Source organism: Poecilia mexicana, unplaced genomic scaffold (assembly GCF_051168715.1).
Source record: "Poecilia mexicana isolate PSO_F unplaced genomic scaffold, ASM5116871v1 scaffold_1, whole genome shotgun sequence".
NCBI classification, from domain to species: Eukaryota; Metazoa; Chordata; class Actinopteri; order Cyprinodontiformes; family Poeciliidae; genus Poecilia; species Poecilia mexicana.
Window position 1 is genome coordinate 8,412,503 of NW_028263370.1, and position 23,689 is coordinate 8,436,191.

Sequence of the window (23,689 nt, forward strand, 5' to 3'; positions counted from 1 at the left end):
TAAGCATAATTTTCATTAAGCCCTCTGTTCTGCATTAACTATGTTTTTTATTGGTTTAATGTAATATTCTAATCTTAAATGTGTATTAATCATAGTAGTATTAATAACAGTAGTAGTAATAATAATAAAATCATCATAGTAAATAGAAATTAAGGCTGTAAACACCAATCAGCGGAAATTATGCATATCTATATTCACTTTAGTGAATAGAGCTATACGTTGAAATAAATAAGCTTTTTATTAGTGTTCTCAGTTATTGAATTTGGATGTGCAAATACTGTTTCAGGTTTTAAGTGCAACATGACATAATTTTTAAGTCGTTTCATTAAAACTGACGTCTGCAAAAGCAAAACATATTTCCAGGAAAAAGCTAATATTTTATTTAATACATTTTCAAAATACTACACAAACATGTTGTCCTAAAAGCACTGCTGACAGAGTCTTACTTTGAAATGAGGATAAGGTAAATGCTTTAATTCCAGTGTGAAACAACATATGGCTGAATCACTATATAATGACTGATGATAAATAAAAGCTGTCTTGCTTCACTTCTTTAGCAATCAGCAATTTACACACACACACACACACACACACACACACACACACACACACACACACACACACACACACACACACACACACACACACACACACACACAACAGCAGGATGCTAGAATGTACCAGTAAACCAAACTCTGGCGTACATTGAACAATTATATATGGTGCAATCAGACTTCAAAGCTTGGTTAATAGGAAGTAAACACCTCAATCCAATAAATGAAATTAAACAGTACATAAAACAAGAAATGCAAATCAAATTAAAACAAAAGCAGTCAATAATACAATCTTACACTAAAACTCCTTACAGACAAACAGAAAAGGCAGAAACCATAAACCACAATAAACATCCTGGTAAATGGTGCTCGATTCAGAGTTTTCTGAAAGGCATTTGTATTTATATTACATCATTCATACATCCAGCGCAGTCTTGTTCCCTGCTTCAGGCAAGAACAGCTCAAAGAAAGGCTCTGCTCTGCGCTGCAGTCCCTTCAGAGTCTGAGATCAAGTCAAACATAAAAATTTACTTGGACAATCTAACTGAATCCGCATAAGAAGCTGAACCAAATTATCACAATTCAGCATCAACACAGTGTACCCCTTTTTCTTTCTTTCTCTCACTTTAGTAAAGATATGAAACATATATGAAAATAAAGCTCCCACACAAGTTGCATCTTAAAAAGCTGAAATCGAGGCCCCCTCATTTTATTGGAAGATCATCCACTAACTCAGCTGCTGCAACATGAGAGTGTATCTCGCTGAAAAAGAGACGTCAGTGAAGACGGGACCCCATTAGGCTATGCTGGTTTTGTTTCTCAGCTTTCGGACTCAACTAAATCTGATCACTCATTGCAAGACACACAGATTGATTTAGTTGCTCATTTCCGTTTTTCATTTTTGAAAATGTAAAAATAAAAAAAAATAAAAAAGAGAAGAAAAAAAACTTTGTAAAAATCCGAAATAACCTCTAAATTTTAGTCCCAACTTTCGCCACGTTTGAGCTGGTTTGGCCCTAAAAACCCACTTTTTCACAGTCTCCTTCAGTATTAACTGAGGGTTTGACTTTGTCCTTGTCCGCATTAAGAGGTTTCTTTTCCTCTTCCACTTGTTCAGATTTATTATGAGATGGCACAGATGAGGTTTTTGTCTGAGCAGGGAAGTCAGCCTTTTTCTCTTCCAATTCCTCAATGGTTTTCCTCTTGAAGCAGCCGCACTAAGGACAGGCACAAATGCAGCCATTTAGACCAAACACCAAAACCATGTCTTAATTCCCAACAGGCTCCAAAGCTGGACATAGAAATCTCACCTTCCACATGATGACTGTGAGTATGATCAGAAGGATAAGTCCCAGTACCACTCCAGTCGCAATGATCAGATTTCTTTGTTGAGGCACCTTAAACTCAACTGTGACTGTAGCCTGTTAGCAGAGAAAAAACAGGTTATGCTTTACATAAAACGATTAATTTGTTTTAACTACGTAGGTATCGATGAGAGTTGTACATACTGATTGTTGCATTGTGTAGTCCTTGTTTTTCTGAAACGAAAAATCAGATTACAATTACCTTCAAAACTGCATCTTTGAGAAGGTATCTCAGCAGTTCAAAATATACATACCTCGTTTTTCTGGGAAGACAGCACGTATCTACTACCATTATAGTGAACTTTTATAGTGCTGTTAAATTTGACCTCTCCGTGGACTCCAGTATATTTTTTCAGAAAGGGCATATTCTTTAGAGAAAGAGCAGGACAGGGCAGTTGAGGGGATGTCACAGTGGTGTATTTTGTCTTAACTCATTACAGTACATACCGATTCGTAGTTTTCCAGATTTCGGAAATGCACATCCCCCAACAGGGAAACGTAAACATTTGAATAGTTTTTTAACATAAATGTATCGCATTTTATGGCCACACAGTTTTCTTTCCATGGGCAGCCCTGCAACAAAATAATACTTTGTGTCACATAGTGATTTACTCATGGTATGACAACATAGTTTAAGTCCCAATCTGTTACACTAACCTCAGCTTTTGGGGTGGACATTTTTGAGCACTGTGTATTGTTCTTAAAAACATGAGAAAAATTTACATATTAAAAGCTTGCAAATAAGACAAGCGGTAGAAGTTAAATGAGAAGTGTTGAAACAATTGGACAACTTACAGGCTCGACAATAACGCTATAGTTTTTAATTTCAAAGTCGTGATCCAGTTGCTCTTGGAAGAAGAGAGACACGTTGATGGGAAAATCCTTAAAACCTGCGTTGTATATCTGTAAATAATAAGAAGCCACATCATTCTGAATAAACAGGTATGTTTTTTCTATGATAAACTGATATGTTTCTGCTTCGAGGTGATACAATTGCATCGTATTTTAAATCACTTACCTTGTATACAGTTATCATTTTTTGTGCTTTATAATTTTCTGGAGTGAACTTCAGGTTCTCAACAGATGTGTCATTTCTGAAAAAACAAAAGAAAAACCATTGCAAAACACAGGAAACCTTCATATAATACAGTTGGAGATACTGTGGATGGATGTCACACTACTTACACTGATGTTGTCATTTCAACAGAATACTTTACAGGAATACTTTTGGTCACAGAAGAACTCTCGCTGGAGTTTGAATTTTCACTAAGAATGCAAAGGATAAAATCTTATAAGTGTTGATAATAGAACATTTTGCTTCCCAGAAAATTTGTAACTTACTTCTATTGGGAATTGCTTTAAAAAAAAAAAAGTACCTTTTTGCAAAGACTGTCATCAGCATTGTGTCATTCCACTCAAAATCTTTGATGCGAAAAGAAGCAGTAAAATCAGCCTTTTATGGGACAAGAGAAAATTACGTTAAATTTGGTTCTGGTAGAAAGACATGCTGTTAAAGTTTGTCATTCAGAGAGCTCTTCACAAACTCTGTTGTGTCGCTAAGGAGGATGTTTGGCTGCAGTATGACTCACAGAGGATTTGCTGCGATATACAGGAAGACTTATCCCACAAACGGTTTCATTAAGTTTTTCTTGATCCGCGCAGATTTGAGTTAGTTTCTTGTTCTGATGAGGAGAGAAAAGTTAAATCAAGCTTAACTGCTGTAAAGCTCCATGTTCCAAAGCAAAGCTGCATTGACAGAATCTGTGTCTTTGATTAAGCACATGTAAGTGTCACCAAAACCTCTTAGGCTTGTCTCTGAAAGAGACGACAGATTTTTCTTCAAGCATTTGGTTGTGAAAACTCTGCCGAGACAACCGACACATCCTGTGTCGGTTTCAAGTCCTCAAAAAAAAAAAACCTTTTTGCAGTTTCCTCTACTTGTGTGTCACAAAAAAAGGATGAAGTAAACATTTTGTTTTTCCAGTGAACATAAAATTAAAACAACTTTTCTGGGGCTTTTTAGATGGCCATGGTGTCAGTAAACACATTTTAGTGAAGCAGCATTAGACTTTCCCCCGGCTTGTATTCAGTGTTCATTTACAATTACAATGTGTAATTAGTATTCTTCAAAAAATGTGTACAATTTCTCATTCAAACCCAGTGGGCTGAGGCCATTTTACATGTAAAATGTCTATGAAAAGCATTCACCATCTTGGAAATTTAACCCTTTTTATTACTTTAACAAATCGATCATGGCCAACAAAATTTTCCATTTTGATACCAAAAATTATGAAACAAAACCTTTAAAGGGGCAGTATTGTGTATTTTCCATACACATAGTACCGTTTTGTAGCACAATCAAGCAACTATGTTATGGAAATGCTGAATATATCAAACATGATTTTGTAAAAATTAGACTTTACCATTTAATGTCTCATAATTGTGCCTCTGTCTGTTTAATAAGCTCCTGTTCTTTCTGACACTCCACCTTCTATCACAACAATGTTTGTCCATTAAGCCTTCAACATCATTCTTATAAGCATTGTTTTTGCCAACTGCTGCTGCCGATAATCTGTGGGGAAGGGTCAGACAAATCTCCTGTGCCAACCCCTAAACGGTTGGCACAGGAGATTAAAGGATTTCTCAAACAGGCATGAAAGAGTCAAAGCAGCACTCCAGGTGCGTTTTTTCGATGAGAGAATAACATTATAATATGATCTGAGTTTCAAAAAAGTCAAATTTACGTAATACTGACCCAAAGTGAAAATTGATTGGGCAACATAAAATAAGTGATTGCATCATTATTTGGTGACTGGCCTAATTCAACAGAGGTCCAGCAAAGTAGTGCCAGTAGTCTCAAAGTGAGTGGAATGGAGATCATGTGAGTGTGTCTCCGGTGACTACAATATAAAGACACCTGTATCTGTAGGTCCAATCACTGGCTAATCAGTATCTCTGGGCGCCATTAGAAACAGGAACACTCCAAGCAAATACAGATCAGAGGACGGAAACAAGAAGAAATGGAAGGAATAAAGTCAATCTGCCTACATCAGGCCGGCCTCACAAACTGGATGACTGCGTGTGGGAAGGAGATTATTGAGAGAGGCCACTGAGACACCTCTGACTACGCTGAAGGAGTTACAAACTTCAGCAGGAGTTACAAACAGGTTTAGTGGACAAGCCAGATCATTATGAAGATCAAATATCCATTTAATAGTTACTTTTCCAGGCACTAACTGATAGGGAGCTTGTGTCAGAGGGCGACTTATGTTATTTTTTTTTCTGCACGCATCTTCTAGCCTTTTACTTATCTAAGATGCTGCATGTGGTTCTGACGTACGATTTCAATAGTAATTTCTTTATCGTTTTCAAAGATTTTCATTGATGAACTGAAATTTGACAGGAAGGAGGGTAGAAAGAGAAGAGGCAAATGGACTGAGGCTGGGAATCAGACCAAGGATTCCCAGCCTCTGCACGTGGTGCGCCTGCTCTACCTACTGAGTCGCCCAGCAAACTGAAGTTTCCTATTGCTATGTTAATCCTAAACATGAGAAATTGTAATCATAACATTCTTTTAAGCAATTTATCCCTAAAATCTGTACAGTCATTTCAAACTTATGGATTCAATTTCTGTTTTTTAAACTTCTTTCTAGATTTTATGTAATCTTTCCATCCTGAAAAACAAAACAAAACAAATCAGCTAAAACAGCCAGAAAATAATATGACTTAAATTACCCCTGTTTGATCCAACATTGAGAAAGAGAGGCCTTCGGGGTAGAGCATCGTCAGGCTGGTGTTGTATGAGTCATCAGCCCTATTATGGAGTTTTATCCATGTTTTGATGGTGGTTTCTTTTGTCACTAATAGTTCCTTAGACCTTAAACAGGAAAAGTATTTGTTAAATTCAGTTGAGTTGTTTGAAGCAAAAACAATAGCTCTTCTAGATGCATGTGCATGTGTGTTCAATATACATACAGAAAATCAAAATCCACTTTAAGATCAGCAATGCAGATGTCTTTTTCACAGCGTCTTTCGAAAGGAACCTGTAAAAAAATGTATATTGTCCAATGAACAAACTCCAAGAAGTTTGGTCAAAGATAAACATTTATCTTCATTGTTTTCTTTACACATCCATCTTTACATTCCTGCAGCACCCTTGGGTTACTGGACCCACCTCAACCATAGCTCGTCTTTGGCTGTCTATGTTAAGAATGGCTGTTGAATTCTCATGGGAATCTTGGGAAAAGTTTAACTTGATGTTGACAGGAGATAATGTGTCTTGTATGCATTTCTGGAAAACAGAAATAACACTGTGGTCATTTCTTGAAGAGACAAAACCAGAAACATTTGACTAAGATTGATTTCAATCTTATGATTATTCATACATTCATGGAGATGGAATAGTTGAAGCATGTTTCCTTGTCCGTCAGCTCCTGGGTATGTCTAATATTCCGGCTATTTGCTCCATTTTCAATGAAGAAACCTCGACTTGATTGCCTCATTGGATCCACAATGATCATGAATGAGATCTCAATTCCTGGCCCTTTAGTGGACAACAGTGTACCTTTAAAATGACAAGCTTGCAGTTGCTATAGGTTAAAATCCCATTTTTAATCCTCACCTGCAGTGCTGTTTGTTACTTCTACCATTTCAAAGCAAGCTGTTATGTTAGTCATTGGTAAAGGTTTGTCCTCCGTCTTGTCCAAGCAGTTGATTTCCTGAATGCTTATCACACTGGGATAAAATGACAGCTTAGCCTTGACATCTAACACAGGTTTGGACCTAAAAGAGACCAAATGAAGGATTTGTGAACAGTTTTGATGCAACTCCCCTCAAAAAGTTATATTTTTTTTACATATCTGTGCAGTTTTAAACAAGCAACTTTTCAGATTTTTTTTTTTTTTACCATCAGATGTTTTAATTTGGTAAAAACTACAAGTACTTTAAAAGCATCAAGCCTAACTTCATCTGTAGCCTTTATTCTAGAAACGAACCCAAGTTTGCATTTCAACACTTCATTTAATTTGAAGAGTGTAGTGGTGCACTAACGAAGTTATACCTCAAGACAACAGCAGCACCTTGGGATCCCACCACAATATCTGGCAATTGATCCTCTCCAAGATCAATGTCTCCATTGATGGACTGACCAAAAAATCTCAATCCAGGATCAAATTGCGCTCCCGTGATTCTCTGGAAAAGCAGAAACTTCATTATTAAAACTGCCACACACCCGCACACACACACACACACACACTGACAAAATAGTTGGTGTCAATGGAGGAAAAACCCACATTGGTCATTGAAATAATTTGAAACTGACAAAAGTAATAATACATGAAAAAAGACTGAAGATTAACCAGTGAAATCAGACATTATTGCTGCTGAATTGTGTTTCTTTTTTTGAGTACTTCAACAGGCCTGGAAAAAAGTGTTGGTACCTTTAACTTAAAATTTTGTTGCACAACTTTTTGAAGAAATTAAATTATTTCTGTAACTGTCAATTTCTACACCTGTCCATAGGTGTTTTGGCTCACTCCAGTTGTCCCAGTAACTTTGTGACCTGTCAACATGCATTGTGGTAGTTTCGCTTTTAAATGCTTTGGTTTCCTCCCATGAAGTCCACTTTGGCTCGAGTAACAACAGATGGTGTGATGTGACACTGATCTACCTTGACTTTGGAGTTCACCTTTAATTTCTTCTAAAGTTGTTCTGAACTCTTCGGTTGCCATTTGTGTTAACCTTTTCTTCAATTTGTCATCCTGCAGCCAGGCAGGCTGCCTAAAGTGTTGTGAACTTAGCCAACTTATTCTAGTCTAGACAACTTTCCCCTTGGCTTCCTATGATCCATATTCAGCATCATACACACCATGTCGGCAAAAGTGGTTGAAAAAACAAATGTAAGCATTTTCACCCTTAAAATCTACCAAGCACTTTTTTCAAATATTGCAACAAACCACTGTAAATTTTACAGAACGAGGAGGGTCACTGAAGAGTCCTGCTGAGGTCTTATGGGGTTTATCAATGATGACCATGTGATTTTTTTTCTTGTATTCTGAAGCAGTGTTGGATGCTGTGAAAGCAGCCTTACACTCAAAAAAATGAACTTAGGGGGTTATTAGATTAATAAAAGAATATCATGTACTTTTAACACAATAATTTCATGTTTTAAACAAAAACGTGATAAAATCATGTTGAACAAACAAGAAGTTCATCAACTTAACGTTTATGAAATTGAATCATGTTGAGATAACACGATTCATTATAGTCAGACTGATCTTGTGCTGGAGGCGACGAGCGAGATCATGGGAAATCACACGAAGCCCTGCGAGATGATTGTTTTTCGTGCCAGGAAAACGCCAGCTGCAGTTTAGAGAATACTAAATTTTCCTGGCAGGATTGTGCACATATCAGTGTTGCTATGTACACTGAAAGAAATAACTCTTTGGATTAACATAAAAAAAATCATGGAAAAATTTTCCACCTGATTACTTTGCTTTATTTCAGCACTATGTAATTCTGTTACTTCAATTTAAAGCAAATGTGTTGGCTCAACTTAACTTTTGTGGTTGATTCAACTTATTTACTTTAGTTGGACCCAATGTAATTTAATAGAACCAGACCAACTAATTTGCAATGTTTTGGACCAAATAATTGACTTTACTTGATTAAGATGAATGCAAATTTAGTTGAAACCAACTTATTTAACAGTGATACCTTCACACTATGTAATTGATGTACTCATGTCAATGGCTAACATGTGTTAACATCACATGAAGTGATGGTTAGCTGGTAATTAATCAGCGTTTTTCTAACATTTGCACCATTTCCTGCTTGCTCCATGCTTGTGTCAAAACACAACTGAATTGAAGTGGTTATTGCATTTATAAAAAATAAGATGTTTAACAGAATTATTTTATGTTTGAAAGGCAAATATGACAAAATCACGTCAAATAAACATAAAATTCAACAACCTAGCGTTAATAAAATGTATTCAAGTTGAGACAACGTGATTCAATTTAGTCAGACTAATCTCCCGCCGAAGAGGGTCTAGCGAGACCCGGAGATCACGCGAGACACTGGCGAGATTACGGAAGATCTCGCGAGATGCTAGCGAAATTATGGAAGATCACGCGAGATGCTAGCGAAATTACGGAAGATCACGCGAGATGCTGGCGAGATCACGCGAGATCTTGTGTCTGGGAAAACTTCAAACTGTTCTTTCAAGAGAAGCGGGAAGATTCCTGATTTGGATCTGCTTAATTTGAAAAAGGTAAGATTCAGTCTATTTTCATCCGTCTAAATCAAAATAAAAATCGAAATAAAAAGATGCAAATTAATATCATCAGACTTTTTTAAAAAAACATTTTTTTCTATGTTCGGTCACGTTTCTATGTAATTGATGTACTCAAATCATGCTAACATCACATGAAGCAGTGTAAGGGTCACAAAGCTGCTGTCAAGACAAAAAACGGACCCCATAAATGTCACAGTTTTGCTCCTCCTCAGGTTGTTAAAACTCCCTGGAAAAAAGTTGGACTGATGTAAATTCAGCATCTGGTGCCATACAAACTCTGAAGTCTGAGGTTTAGTGGATTTTAAACACTGGGGCCAAACATAAGTCTATTTAAATGTTTTTTTATTATTATTATTATTTAATTTCAGTACTGTTATTATGTAGGTAAATGCAGAGTGGACATTGGATGCACACACACTTTTGTGGCTTTCTATCGTAATACAGATTCTTAATTTATTAATAATAAAAAGTATTAAATTTGAGTCAGAGGAACCTGCGGAGACCTTTGCTGTTAGAGCTTTAAATGTGCTTGCAATGTCCACATAAATGTCCACCTGCTAACTATGGATTTCTAGTATTGTTTTCTGGCTGAAACACTCAGAGGATTGTCCATTATTCCTATTAGTCCATGAACAGACTTGAGCTTTCCTTTTTTTTTAAATGCATATATTCCTCTGCTCTAAAGATGTATTTTGTTATTGTACTTGTTTTTCCCCAAATAATTGTAGTTCAAAAACAATTTTTAAGTTTATCGGTTTAATTTTGAAATGTTGAGGTTTTTGTTTTGATTTTTATGTTTTATATTTTTATTGCTTTCTACCATGTTCAAGTCACCACTGTTCTGCAATACATGCTTGCATGTGCCCAGTGGTTATATTCAGTTTCAGAACAGCTGAAACACTGGGTGCCTTTAAATCTCAACTTAAAACCCACCTGTTTAGAGTTGCTTATAGCTAAATTAGGCTTAGTGCGGTTTTAATGTCTTCAATGTTTTTAATGTTTTTGGCTTTACTTTTTATCTGTTTCACTGTTTATTAAATGTTGCATGACTCTGTGTTTCTGTTTTTAATTATGTAAAGCCCTTTGAAATGCCTTTCTGCTGAAATGTGCTGTACAAATAAAATTTGATTTATTCATGATCCATTCAAGAGACTTGTACTAAAAGTTTGAATGTTCAGATACAACTCTGCTCAGGGTGAATTACATATTTTAATGTTTTAAAATCTGATCTCTTTCAGAACATCACCTGTCTGTTATCCACCTACATAAGCACTGGTGAAGGGGGTCATCGGCCATCAAGTTTTAGATTGCAGTGGCTAATGATAAGTTTTGCCAGATCTAAAATGACTGAATCTAGTGTTAGAGCGATTAAGGGTTCAGCTGAACTTGTATTTGGTAAGTCTGTTTTATTTGTCTTTATTTGCGTGGGGATGTGGAACTGTAAGGAGTGTTGTCTCTCTCTGTCTAGTAGATATGAGCTGCTATCAGCCCTATGCTAGCTACAGATTAGTACAGAGCAAGGGGGAAGAAGGATGAGCAGCAACATGACATTGGGATTGACAGCACTAAAACTCTCCTGCCACTGACGGGTTGTTTCTAGCACTGGGAGAAGGCAGAGGAAATAGATTTTTCACAGTATATCCCCCTATACTGTACCCTTGTTTCAGACATAAATATTTCTTAGGTGACAGCTTCAGTTAGAAGTTTAAATAAAATGTTAAACTTAATTTTAGTCATGGCATAATGAAAGGAGAATAACAGTTTTAAAGATCTTTCAAATAGGCTGCAAGCCACTGATCACTTTCGTTGTGACTTCATTTGAATTTAAGTTTTCAAGTATGTGACCCTATAGTATACTGCTGGATTTTGGCGGTTGTTCTCATTGTTTTCTGATCTGCATATTTAGGAAAACACTGCTGAAGTCAGACGAGAGTGGATCCTAAAAGGCCTGTGTGCATACCTGGATGAAGATCCAGAGAAGCTGGAGAAAGAGTACATGGTATATTAATTTATCTTTGTGTCCACAAAAGAGGTGATGATAGTTGGAGTTAATTGGACTTCCTGTGAATTACCAATAAATTTAAAGTAAGAGAAGATCATTAAAACTCTTCTTTTTTTTCACTTGGGTACATTCAATTTTAATTTGACTTTTGAGATGCTTTTAGATTTCTCCCACAGAAAAGGATAATCATTAGTAAGATTGATATAATTACAGTTATTGTTAAGTGGGTTTAAAATGAGGATTTTTAGGTGAGTTAAACTCCACAAAAAGATCTTTGGCCTGTTTTATTTAGCCTTTTTTTCTAACAGCATTGTTTCATACGCAGACAAAAATATTAAGTAACTTTACCTAAGATGTTAGTACTGATCTATTTGGAAATAACTACCACACATAGTCATGACATTTCCTCCATCCAGGAAATAAGACAGGTTCTTCATGTATAAGATGTTTTTTTTGTGTACAGTGTCAGGGTTTTGTTTGCACATAAATTGGACTGGTTTAGAATGACAGTCTGTGTGGTGGATCCTCAGACTGTCATTTCAATTGAGGAGAACAGGCCATGGCATATGGGGCCTATTTGGGATTCATCCCTTCTCTTCATGTTTTTCCATATGAGACAATATACCGTATTTTCCGCACCACAAGGTGCACCGGATTATAAGACGATTTTTGTGAAAATGTAGAAAATATGGTACCTTTTCTAAATGGGAAATCTTACCACTGGACTCACAATTAACACAGACAGGTCTTTGATGGACCTTAGCTGTTGTTGAGTCAGCCAAATAAGTGTAAAGTTATTTTTTTATTTAATGAGATGTGAAATCTCTCCCCCCCAATACCCCACCCATGTTCCCATCATCAAGGTGCACAAATGGCCGAGACCGTCTGTGGAATCTTCGTTATTCGACCGGAGAGTGCAGAGCCTGGCGATGCCATTGAGGATGTTGGGATTCTCCTGGACGGGGTGGAAGTGATGAACAACTTGGGCAATCTATCTTTACATGTTTTTCTAAAGACCGCAGTCGAAAACTAAATTTTAACTGTTACAGTTCGCAAAGTTGAGCGAATTTACTGACACTTTTTATGTTGTTAAGAATTTGATCTATGCTAAACATAGCTTAGTTTTTTTCTGGAAAAACAAAACTGACCTTTTGTTGTTTATTTCAACTTTCAACTCAGCTGTTTTTTGTGCTGTGTAAAAAGAAAATGGATAACAATTTTGAAAATACAGTTCATGTTGTACTTTTTCTCATTGTTGAGTGTTCTTTCTTCTTTCAGTGTGGTCTTAAAACACTTCATTTAATAGCACTTAAGAAAATGTCTTTGATTTAACATAATTCAATCATGGAAAGATTTTCCACACGATTATATAGCTTTCTTTCAGCATGAAGCATGTTTGTTCAGCTAACTTAATTTTCATGAGTTGGATCAACTTAATTAAGTAGTGTGACGTTATCAGTGTAAAATTAGTTAGGCTGGCTCTATTAAATTACATTGGGTCCAACTAAAGTAAATAAGTTGAATCAACCACAAAAATTAAGTTGAACCAACACATTTGCTTTAAATTGGAATAACCTTAATAAATTAAGTTGAACCAACACATTTCCTTTAAATTGGAATAACCTTAATAAATTAAGTTGAACCAACACATTTCCTTTAAATTGGAATAACCTTAATAAATTAAGTTGAACCAACACATTTCCTTTAAATTGGAATAACCTTAATAAATTAAGTTGAACCAACACATTTCCTTTAAATTGGAATAACCTTAATAAATTAAGTTGAACCAACACATTTCCTTTAAATTGGAATAACCTTAATAAATTAAGTTGAACCAACACATTTCCTTTAAATTGGAATAACCTTAATAAATTAAGTTGAACCAACACATTTCCTTTAAATTGGAATAACCTTAATAAATTAAGTTGAACCAACACATTTCCTTTAAATTGGAATAACCTTAATAAATTAAGTTGAACCAACACATTTCCTTTAAATCGGAGTAACAAAATTACATAGTGCTGAAATAAAGCAAAGTAATCAGGTGGAAAATCTTTCCATGATTTTTTTATGTTAATCCAAAGAGTTATTTTTTTCAGTGTAGGATATCCCAGTTGTTAAGAAAAGAGTGTATTGATAGCACAATTATGCTGAAATGGCAGTGCAACACATTAAACAATTTCAAAAGTTTTGGTATGATTAGCTAATTTTGGATGTTGTCTGCACGATTCCTTTTTGCTCCAGTTGTTGAGATATGTGCATAGAGTACTCTGACGAGAAAATCTCTTCTCCTCTCAAGTTGCTGATGAGTTGAAAGAAGGACCTGACAGTTTTCCGCAGTAAGACTGAAACTAGCACCTATGCAGAAATCTTTCATATATGGTATGTGGGGCAATTGTGTAGCTCGTGAGGAAACACACAGACGTGGTACCTGCAGCAGTATGGCAGGAAAGCAACAGTGACAAACATCGTTGGGGCATGCAAAGCAGTTGCATAACGAGAGCGTTCATGGGGACATGTGGTGTCCCAGATTTGCGGTGATTGTGCTACATTTAAACATACCCTCTCTCACACCAGGCTAAAACTGTCCATCAGGTAATAGAGACTGATGGACAGTTTTAGCCTGGTGTGAAAGAGGGTATTACCTTCTGTTGCCCTTGAAAAAAGCTTACTTTGTTTATACCATGTACTAAAAAAATATTTCTGCCAGAGTCAATTGGATTTATGACTGCATCATGATAAATAGTTTTAATTTCATTTCAATTGTCTTCACCTTTCTCTCTCAGCTGTGTGTTCTTGTATTAAACACTAAACATGTTAAACTCTAAAAAAAAAAACTTCAGAAAACATGTGAACTTTACTTGACAGAATCTTATATGATTGTGTCACCTGGCTGGAAATGTTGCGCATCCCGGTGCCTTTTTGTCCAAGGTAGATGTAGACCGCTCCGGCGTTGTTCTCTTCCAGGGGGGCTCCCACTGCAACATCGCGGAGACCATCTCCATTCAGATCTGAAAGACTGGATATGGTGGTGCCAAATCTGCCCATGGACGGTGCTTTCACGTGAAGCACACTCCTTAGGTCGATCTACAAGCAATAAGGACAATATTTAGCTCAGTAATAAACTCATGCAGAAGTGAGTGTTAATCTGAGCCTTAACAATTGATGCACCTCATCAGACAGGGCGTAGACGTAGATCGACCCTTCTTTCCTCTCCTCGGGAAGGAAAAACATTGGAGCGCCAACCAGCAGGAAATCAGTGTTACCGTCTGAGTCGATGTCCACAGAGCACAGCTCCGCACCAAAATAGGAACCAATCTGGAAGGTACAGGTAAAGAGCTGCTTCCTGAGCTTTTACTTTCAGAAAAATTAGCTGGAAATTCAAGGAGGTTTTCTGTGTCCCTCTCTGCAACTGCAAAACTGAAACTTTGACTCTCAGTATAAATAATAATTTCCAATATAATCATTTGTGTTTGTTTGCAAACAGAAACTTGTCTGTAAATTCTTGACTCTTTCTAAAAGTCAAAAGCAAAATACATTTGAAGGCAGACGTAAGCTTAAAAAGGAGCAACCCATGTTCATGTTACTTGCTTATATAATAGATAAAAAAAAACTACAATTCCCAACCTGGTCCACAGTTAATCTTTGGACTATTGGCCACTTGTCTTCATCACGTCGAAAAACTACAACCTCTCCCATGTGGTTGAAACGTGGGGCGCCCGTGAAATACAAAGAAGTGCCATTTCTTTCTCCAACAGAAAGAGAGTATCCTACAAATGTGAGTAGCAACAAATTGTTGTGAATTTTTCTTTTACATTGCACAATGTACGGCATTAACAGTCAATTTGGAACTGATTCAATTATTTAATGATATTTCAGCTAAAATAAATCAGCTGAGTAAGGTAGCAAATAATTAGCATACCCATGTAGGAGGCCTCTTGCATTTCTGGGTCTACTATCGCCTTGTTTTTATTCTGATAATCGTTGAGAGTCCCACGCCAAGTCTTTGAACCCACTGAGGCCAGAATCAAGGTGTTCTGTCAACACAAATGTTTGATCAGAACACACACATCCTGACTTATCTGTGAAAAATTATCCTTTGGTGGAGACTCATCAAGGTCTATTTCTATTAATTCAGTTTTTAAGCAGAACCTTTTATAGAAGTTTCCTGATGTCTTCTTGAAATGTATTTATTTCAAGAAGACATCTATGACTCTACTCTCAGGAACAAAAAAAGGATGCAAATGTTTGCCAGATGAAAACAAAAACATTAAATATGCCAACTAAACCAATGCATAATTTACCTTGTGTGAGATGGCACTGAATCCACTTTGTGCCATTTCATTACTTAGTTCTCCAGATCGAGTCCCATTAGACCCTAAAAATTACATAAGGGGAAAGAAATGTCACTACCGCATGGACAGGGAAACATCATTAGCATCTCATTAATCAAAATAAAGCAGGAAAAACAAATCACCTTCAATAGCGAAGATTTGTTTTTGAAAATTTTCCAGTAGTCCAGTAAGTCCATCATAGTTTGTAATTTTGAAGACATTTTTTTCTTTTGGCTCTGATGCAATTGTTCTTAATTTGTCGAATTGATGATCTTTAATCTTAACCTGAAAAGAAAAAAATATATAGTACATGATTTCAGACAATTAAAATGACCATTTTAATTGTAATTTGAAACAATACCACATTGCATTGTTTTAAATACAATGTGGTATTTGAGCCAAGGAAGCAAACTCTCTTCTGAAGAGACAAGTGGTTTTTAATTGGTCTGTATTGATTAGTATTCTGCAGCAGCTTTACAGAGATTGAAAATGCAGCTTATGAACCAATCATACAATACCTTGAAAGAACATTTTAATCAGCTCTAGTGGCCTTTATTTCATAGTCAATTGACAGGAAAGTGGGTAATGAAAGAAGGGAAGGACATGCGGCAAATGTCAACAAGCCAGGCATCAAACCTGCAACAGCCACGTTGAGGACTAAGGCCTCCATATGTGGATTGTGCTTAACCCCTGCGCAACCACAGCACACCAACCTTGAAAGAACTTTTGATGTAAATCTGTGCTATATGCAATTGAAACTAGACATACAGCAAGTAAAAAGACAGATTTTTTTTTCTCATTGTCCTGAAGTTAAATCAGGCCAAATTTCTCTTGTTTTAGATCAGTCAGAATGACCAAAATTATTTCTATTTGCTAAACGTTATAAAACGTATTCAAAGCATTTCTTGCAGTTTTTTTTGTAACTTTCTTCAAATTTAGAAGTTTACATACGGTACATTTGGTCAGTATCAGAGATAACTGTGTTTCAAACTGTATGACTTGGGTCAAACCTTTAGGGTTTCCTTCCACCAACTTCTGATTAACTAACACATTCGAGTTAATTGGAGGCACACATGTGGATGTATCTTACGGCCACACCTGAAACACAATGCTTTCTTGTTTGACACGATGGGAAAGTCTAAACTTTCATCACACAGCTTTTTTGCTGCAAGACAAATCCCTTCAGTGCGCTAATTGAAGTGATGGGATTTACTGAACAAGTGTTTGTAACGAGGACATACACTTGTTCAATAAACTTTTTTCTTTATTTCAGCCCAGGTGATTAGGGTGAAATGTTCTGAGTACACTCTTAACTATGTAAAGCAAATGCTAAAAGTTATGATCTTTTTCATTTTTCATAATGTTGGGCTGGGGTTGAGGATCTATGCCTTAATCATCAGGATGCATAGACTTATAAAGCATAGTTGAAGGAGACGAAAGTTAGGTGATGTTATAGTCAGCAAGAAAGGCAAACACATAAATGCTAAAGATTTTTTGTTGGAGTATTTAAAAGCAGTATTCTGGAAAAATGATTTCACTGTGTATAGTGTGGTGAGAAATTAATTTTGCTCAGTTTCACAAGGAACTTAAGAGAAAAAAAAATCTAATAAAGCAACCACATCTTTTAGTCTAATAATACAGAAAAATATGTTCATAATTACCCCAATAACAACTCGAATGATTTCTTTGCGATTATAGGTTTCAACACTCCTGTAAGTTTTATCCAGTTCACTTGGATCTCCATCTGTGATTATCACCACAGCTTTATTTGCATCTTTTGAGGCTCCTGCTGCTTTATTTTCCAAGAGTTCGTACCTGAAGAAATGCTGGCATGTTTAGGGTTGCTGAAGACAACTCAGCTTAATCAGCAGGAACTAATTTGTATACTGTATGGACTTTGGGCATGTTTACTTACAGTGTAAAGTTAAGGGCCCTGTATGTGTTGGTTAGACCCTTCATATGCTCTTCTTTCATAAGTTTGCCTTCAGCCTTACCATCATCGTAATCCTTGAAGTTGAACACTGTTCTGTAAGTTGTTGAGAACTGAACTGCTGCAAACTAAAGAAAAATATACAATATTGATTTAATTTAACATTAGAGATTATACCCTAACCCACTTACACTTTAACTAAATGCTGAAAGAGTGCAGTGACCTTGATAGATGTATTTTTAAGGCTCTCCATCATGCCTATTATGAAGTTTTTATTTTGTTCAAATTCTGTGCCGGTCATGCTCTCGGATCCATCAAACAGAAACACAAGATCTACAGCCTTTTTTATGCATTCTGTAAAAAAGTACAGAATATTAGAACACCATATAAATCAGCATATAAATACTAAAAACAGCATGATCTTACTTTGGAACAAAGGCTTGAAAGAAGACAACAGCTCAAAATCATGTGTGAAGTTGTAACACAGACTGTTCAGGTAGACGTTCTCATCGCATGGATGAGCGAGGCTTGGACTGCAGGCCTAAAGCAGAGCAAAATATGTTAGAGAAATGGGTCTGGAACACTGTTTATACATTAGTTTTGCTCTAAAACATCCCAGATAGTGTGTGGTTTCTCACAATAAACCGGGATTTTGTGTCCATGGTTATTGACAAGCCGAGATGCTTGGCTGAATACGGATGTGAAGAACCTGTAAAACATTTTGTTCCAGTTATACTTTATAGCGACAAACTGATCGGTTTTCACAACGAGGTTGGATGATGAAAGTAAATGAATATTGAATAGGTTCTTGCATTTATTTTTCCTTTTAATTTCATCACAGACTAGATGTACGACAGAGTGCCAGAGTCAGACGAGGAGAGTAGAAAGACCGTCTTCGAAATAGGCAGTTTCTTGCACAATCGTGTCAAAGTTCTGCTACTGAAAATAATCTGTTGATCTGTTAAAAGATTAAGTATTTTCTTACTGCTATAACTGTTACCAAAGCATAATTTCGCAAGATACTTGCCAGTTCTCATTTTAATGCAGTGGTAAGACTGCTTGTTTTTCTTTTTACTACTTTATTCTTGTAATTTTAAAAATATTCTCTTGGTGTGGCCCTAATGCTCTGTTGTACATATGAAACCAAACTAGCCCTACTTAAGTTATAAATATAAAATGCATCATTGTCTACAGATTTGGTTTGACTCACACCCCTGGAACCTTTTCACATTTTCCCACGCTACAGCTACAAATTCAACGTATTTCATTCACCTAAATGACAACCAGTGCAACCAACCACCTTTGTTAGTCAAATAATTAATAAATAGTCCACACATTTTTACTGTTATTAAAACTTGTTGACTGATTTAAATAAATGTTTTTATTTTTTTTATTTATTCTTCTCTGTAAGGTGGCTTTGGGTCTCAGAAAGGTGCTCTCAGGAAAAATTTTATATTATTAAAATTGTTGTTTAGCCTCAACGCAAATACGACTGGATATTAGTGAGCAAACAGCATCATGAAGACCAAGGAGCACAGCAGCCAGGTCAGAGAGAAAGATGTAGAGAAATTTAAAACTGGATCAGATTATGAAAGAATATCCCAAGCTAGGAACATCTCCCAGAGCTCGGTTCAATATGAAATACTTTCATCTCTGCTTTTAGAAAAATTACTTTCTTTACTCCACTTGGTCGTTTGATGCCTGCTTCCTCGGTACAGTTGAGACCTAATATGGTTTTGTCTGATTTCTGAGGACTGACTGCCTTGTTCTTTTGTCTTTCCCATTTTGGGAAGTGGAGCAGATCACATCACTTTATACTTCAGGAAAATAAGAAAGCATGCATAATTTAAAATTCCTGAAAAGTACGAGTTTTAAATGACTGAATCATATTTACTTTGCAACCAGCATTCATTCCAACTTTTTTTTTTCCAATATTCTGAGTTATATTTCAAACTTCAGTACTGTTGGAAGCCATTTTTCTTCTCCTGTGGTTAAATGTGAACGAGCGCGTACCATTGAACCACAATGGAGTCTCATCTTGGACGAACTTGGAGATCCCCCCTGATCCATTTTGCCACAGCAGTGCAGTCTCATTTTGGACGAACTTGGAGATCCTCCCTGATCCATTTTGCCACAGCGGTGCAGTAACGATCACCCTGTGAACAACAGAAATACAAGTGAGATACCGGCAAAAACATGATTCTCAGAAAACAGAAAAGTTTTTGCTAATTACCAAAGTGTTGTTCATGTGACGAAATATTGTAATACAGCTCAAACCACAAGCTTAGTTATTTCCTGTCTACTGATTGCTCTTAACTTTTCTCTTTTTACTCAGAACAAGAGAACTGGAGCTGCAAACTCACCCTTTGTCCTTGGGCGACTTGAACTGGAGCACCTTGTATCCAAAGAAATCTTTCTGCTCGCCTTTATAAAAGGGAGGCTTTGTTGTGTCAACATTGAAAGCTGAAGTAGTTGCGATGGCTGCAGCTGAAAAGTACGAAAGATACAATTTACAAGCTCACAAAAGTAGCAGAACAAGTTCCTTTTCTGGATTTCTAAAATTGTCTTCATTGTAAAATAATCTGATCGACCATATTTATTATCTTTTCAAAAGAAATTTGATAAGTGCAAGCTGGTATAAATAGCAATCAGGTAATATGAACTTTGACAATGGGGAGTGAACTGTAAAATTTATCGTTCTAAATGTAAGCCTTCTCATTTCTCTGGGACTTTTTTCATTAGCTTGGCAGGAAATCCTGTTTAGATCAGACATTTCTGAATTTATACAAGCAACAGCACAAACTAAGCTACTGATAAAACAGAGTAGGTGTACTGCATGAAGTGAACAAGTTGAAAATAAATGTGACATAATCCACACAGGACATACACTATTTCAATACCAGAGTAATAAAACGACTTTCTGGAGTTCTTGTCTCCAGTTTTCAATTGTCAAAAGCAGAAGCTAAGATAGAAAACTTTCCTTAAAGCCACGAGAGCACAAAAAAGTTAGTAATTAGTAAAATTAAGAAAGGCAAAGGTCATAGCTGATAGGAGACAGCATGACATGGGAAACATTACAGCCCATCTGCCTTTTCGCAGAGCTAGGACTTTTACTAAACCTCAAAATGTTTTTTTTCTTCTGCAGCTGGTGGGCTTCAGATTAATGGTTCTCAAGGTCCAACGCCCTTAACTTTTAGGCATCTCTCTGCTCCAAATTTCCTCTGCATGCCATCAAGTGCTGCAGAAGTCTGTCAATCACCCATTTATTTCAGTCACCAGTCAGGCGTGTGGCAGCAGAAACCTCCTAAATCATGCAGGATAATGAATCCTGAACCACTTTGGATCATTCTTCTGCTGCACGACTCAGTTGAAATTAAGGTCATGAAATGGTCTCCAGGTATTTTCCTTCAGTAGGGAGCAGAACTCTCAGGTCCATTTAGGGCGAATCATGCAGCCCCAGACCATCACATTTGCACCACGTTTGACGTGATGATGTTCTTTTCTTTTTTCAGTTGTATTGCAGAAGTAATGGGATTCGTATCTCCCAAAAACGTCCACTTTTGGAAGTTGGGATGTTTTCCCTAAGGTTTCTTCATCAAGGGGGTTCTGAAATATGTGAAGCATGTCTCTGTGATCTTTTTGGTGAACAGTGGTTTTGGTGTTCTTAACTGTGAATGGTGACTGTATGGAGAACTGGAGAACCACTGAGTTTGAGGTTCTCCAGCGTTTCTTGTTTGCTCCATTCATAAATAATGGCTCTCACTGAGGTTCGATGGCATGCCAAATAGATGAACTCTCCTCAGACGAACAGACGCCAACCACTTTGTTTTCATTTGTTTTTGGATTTTCGTAGATGGGATAAATATGTTCTGCTTTTAAAAAAAAATATTATAACCTACTTCATGCTGTCAGACAGGATCTATTGAAGAGATTTCTTGTCTGAATTAAAGCTTTTCAGAAAGTGCATCTGATCGCAGTTAAATTATAAATTACCAAAAGATTACTATCACAACTTCACATAGGAGTGGATAGTTTTCCTACATAATAAATCAATTTATAATTTTAAAATTGCTGTTTGTATGTACTGAGGCTAAGTTAATTACTGAGACCTGAAGTCTTTTAAACAGAAACAAAAGTGAGCTGAGACCAACCTAATTACTGTCATTTGATAGAGAAGTTAACACTGTGGGCAAAAGAGAAAAAAAGCTGCCGGAGTTGTTGCTCTCGCTTCTCACACCATCCTCTTTTACTTCATGGTGCAGACGTGCTGCACTTGGGTTTTGAGAGGCATAACCGAGGAAGGGCGTCATCTCCAGTTTTCAACGCAAGTTCTTAAGCTATTCCCTAACGTGCTAAAACTAAATATTTACTTATTTTACTCTGTTCAACCAACATAACATCAGAGATATAAAACATATTTAAAAAAAAACATCTGCACTTGAGATTTAGCATATTTTTTCCATAAATATACTTCATTAAAATGGTAATGAAGGATGCTCTCACATAAGTTTACACCATTCAAGATAAATAAAGCTACTTATTTTCATCCCCCACACGCCGTTTCATAAATGCAATAATTAAGTGTGCTTAAAAAACAATAGAAGAACCCCCAAAAACACAAAATTTAAGCCTAAATTAAACATTCTCCTTACTGTATTAATTCAATGTCATGATCACTATTTCTGCATTATCACCATATTTAGATATTTCAAACCTTAAATATCAGCATATTTAAGTCTAGCAAAAGGGGAACTTTAGCAGCCAGTAACGTTTTCTCACAGTATGTTGTGTAAATTCGGCAGTGAGTCATTCTGACAGTGGAATAGATACTTAGAGGGTTAACTTCGGTAAAACTACTGATGCAAAGCTGCTTTATGAGCAAATCGGGAGGGGAGGGGACACTTTTTTAAAAATCTTTTTTAGTATAAAATTATTTCTTACACTGAAAAGCTCTTTTATTAAAAAGGAACTGCCTTCATTAGATTCGCTATCGTACTGTTCACATTAAGCAAAGGTGTTAAGAAAAGTTACATAAGTGCACATTTAAAGCTTTAAAATGACAAATGATTTTTGTAATTAATGTTTAACACAATAAATAAACATTTTCCAGATCTCCGCCTCTGTTGGTAGAAAGCATTGTGCACTGTCTGATCAGTTATTCACAGAAACAGTTTTCACATTTCAGTAAGAGTCATTAAACATTTTAGAGAAACGGTGAAGAATCAGTTTGCAGACAGTATGAACGCTGACCTATAATTGAAAACCTCAGACAAAAACAAAATAGCTCCTCATGGCCGCCGCTTTAGGTAAGGTCAGGTAAGGTAATTTTATTTATACAGCACATTTTCAGCAACAAGGCAATTCAAAGTGCTTATTCACAATGCCTTCAGTGGCTGGCCGACGTGTAAATATAATTCAATATCACCTTTGCACATGGTTTGCAACAGCTGAGCCCTTCCAGAAAAACTTTTCGTCGCAGAAAAGAAAAAAAAAACATTGCAATAACTTTTTTTTTTTTTTACAAGTAATGTTCTCACAATATTAAGCTTTTTGTGCTTTTAGCTGTTGGCACTACTTAGTTTGTTCTGAACGAGCAGAAAATCAGTTGGGTAAACCGAAGATCATATCATGCTGACACAAGACTGTAATGCACCCGTTTGTGGTGAAGAGTTCCTGTTTTTATTCTTCTTAAGTCTGTTTCCTTTCCACACAAAAAGAAAAACAAAACAAACAAAGCTCATAATTTGTCACAATTTGAGTAAAAAGGAAAGCTGTAACTTTTAAATAAAAACTACTTTCTGATTATTTTAGTTGCTTCATATTAAACCATTCAGATGATTTCCACACTTTCCGATCAAAATCATAATTCACCCCATAGTTTTCAATTTTAGGTGAATAACATAAAAAAATATAAAAAATAACACCAATGAATTATTTTCAACTTACCTGCCAATATCATGTAGATGAACAGATTGAAGCGCCGTGGCGCGTACATCTTGGCATGAATTCAGAGTCTACAGACAGCGCCTTTCTGTGTCAGTGTGCAGTAGTTGGAGTGCGTGTTGAAAAACGAGGCTGTTTCCTTAGCAGGTGGGTGGGACACTTCCGCTATTGCACAGAGCCCCATTCACAGCTGCATAAAATGACTTCAATCCCCAATACTTCCCACTGTCATAGAACATTTCTAATTATTTCTCTTTCAATAAAACAC

General features: G+C 36.3%; 1 protein-coding gene and 1 long non-coding RNA gene across 2 annotated transcripts; one reads left to right on the plus strand and one right to left on the minus strand.

The window, feature by feature from the left end:
* Window positions 1-356: 356 nt before the first annotated feature.
* LOC106921799 (integrin alpha-L) lies at window positions 357-23,568 on the minus strand. The gene is made up of 31 exons (XM_088003772.1): window positions 23,425-23,568; window positions 19,842-19,965; window positions 19,492-19,634; window positions 18,117-18,187; window positions 17,905-18,019; window positions 17,702-17,832; window positions 17,464-17,606; window positions 17,210-17,363; window positions 15,692-15,833; window positions 15,519-15,592; window positions 15,137-15,251; window positions 14,842-14,984; window positions 14,386-14,532; window positions 14,104-14,301; window positions 6,978-7,108; window positions 6,540-6,700; window positions 6,304-6,461; window positions 6,093-6,209; window positions 5,894-5,961; window positions 5,654-5,795; window positions 3,508-3,600; window positions 3,295-3,371; window positions 3,104-3,184; window positions 2,937-3,012; window positions 2,714-2,821; window positions 2,576-2,617; window positions 2,366-2,491; window positions 2,173-2,286; window positions 2,063-2,092; window positions 1,865-1,975; window positions 357-1,771 (listed from the first exon to the last, which is right to left on the minus strand). The coding sequence occupies exons 1-31, from the start codon at window positions 23,471-23,473 to the stop codon at window positions 1,571-1,573; spliced, it is 3,585 nt and encodes a 1,194-aa protein (XP_087859898.1). The 5' UTR covers window positions 23,474-23,568; the 3' UTR covers window positions 357-1,570.
* LOC148161076 (uncharacterized) lies at window positions 9,093-12,461 on the plus strand. The gene is made up of 4 exons (XR_015762332.1): window positions 9,093-9,188; window positions 10,451-10,607; window positions 11,119-11,211; window positions 12,078-12,461. It is a non-coding gene; the product is annotated as an uncharacterized LOC148161076 (long non-coding RNA).
* Window positions 23,569-23,689: the final 121 nt, after the last annotated feature.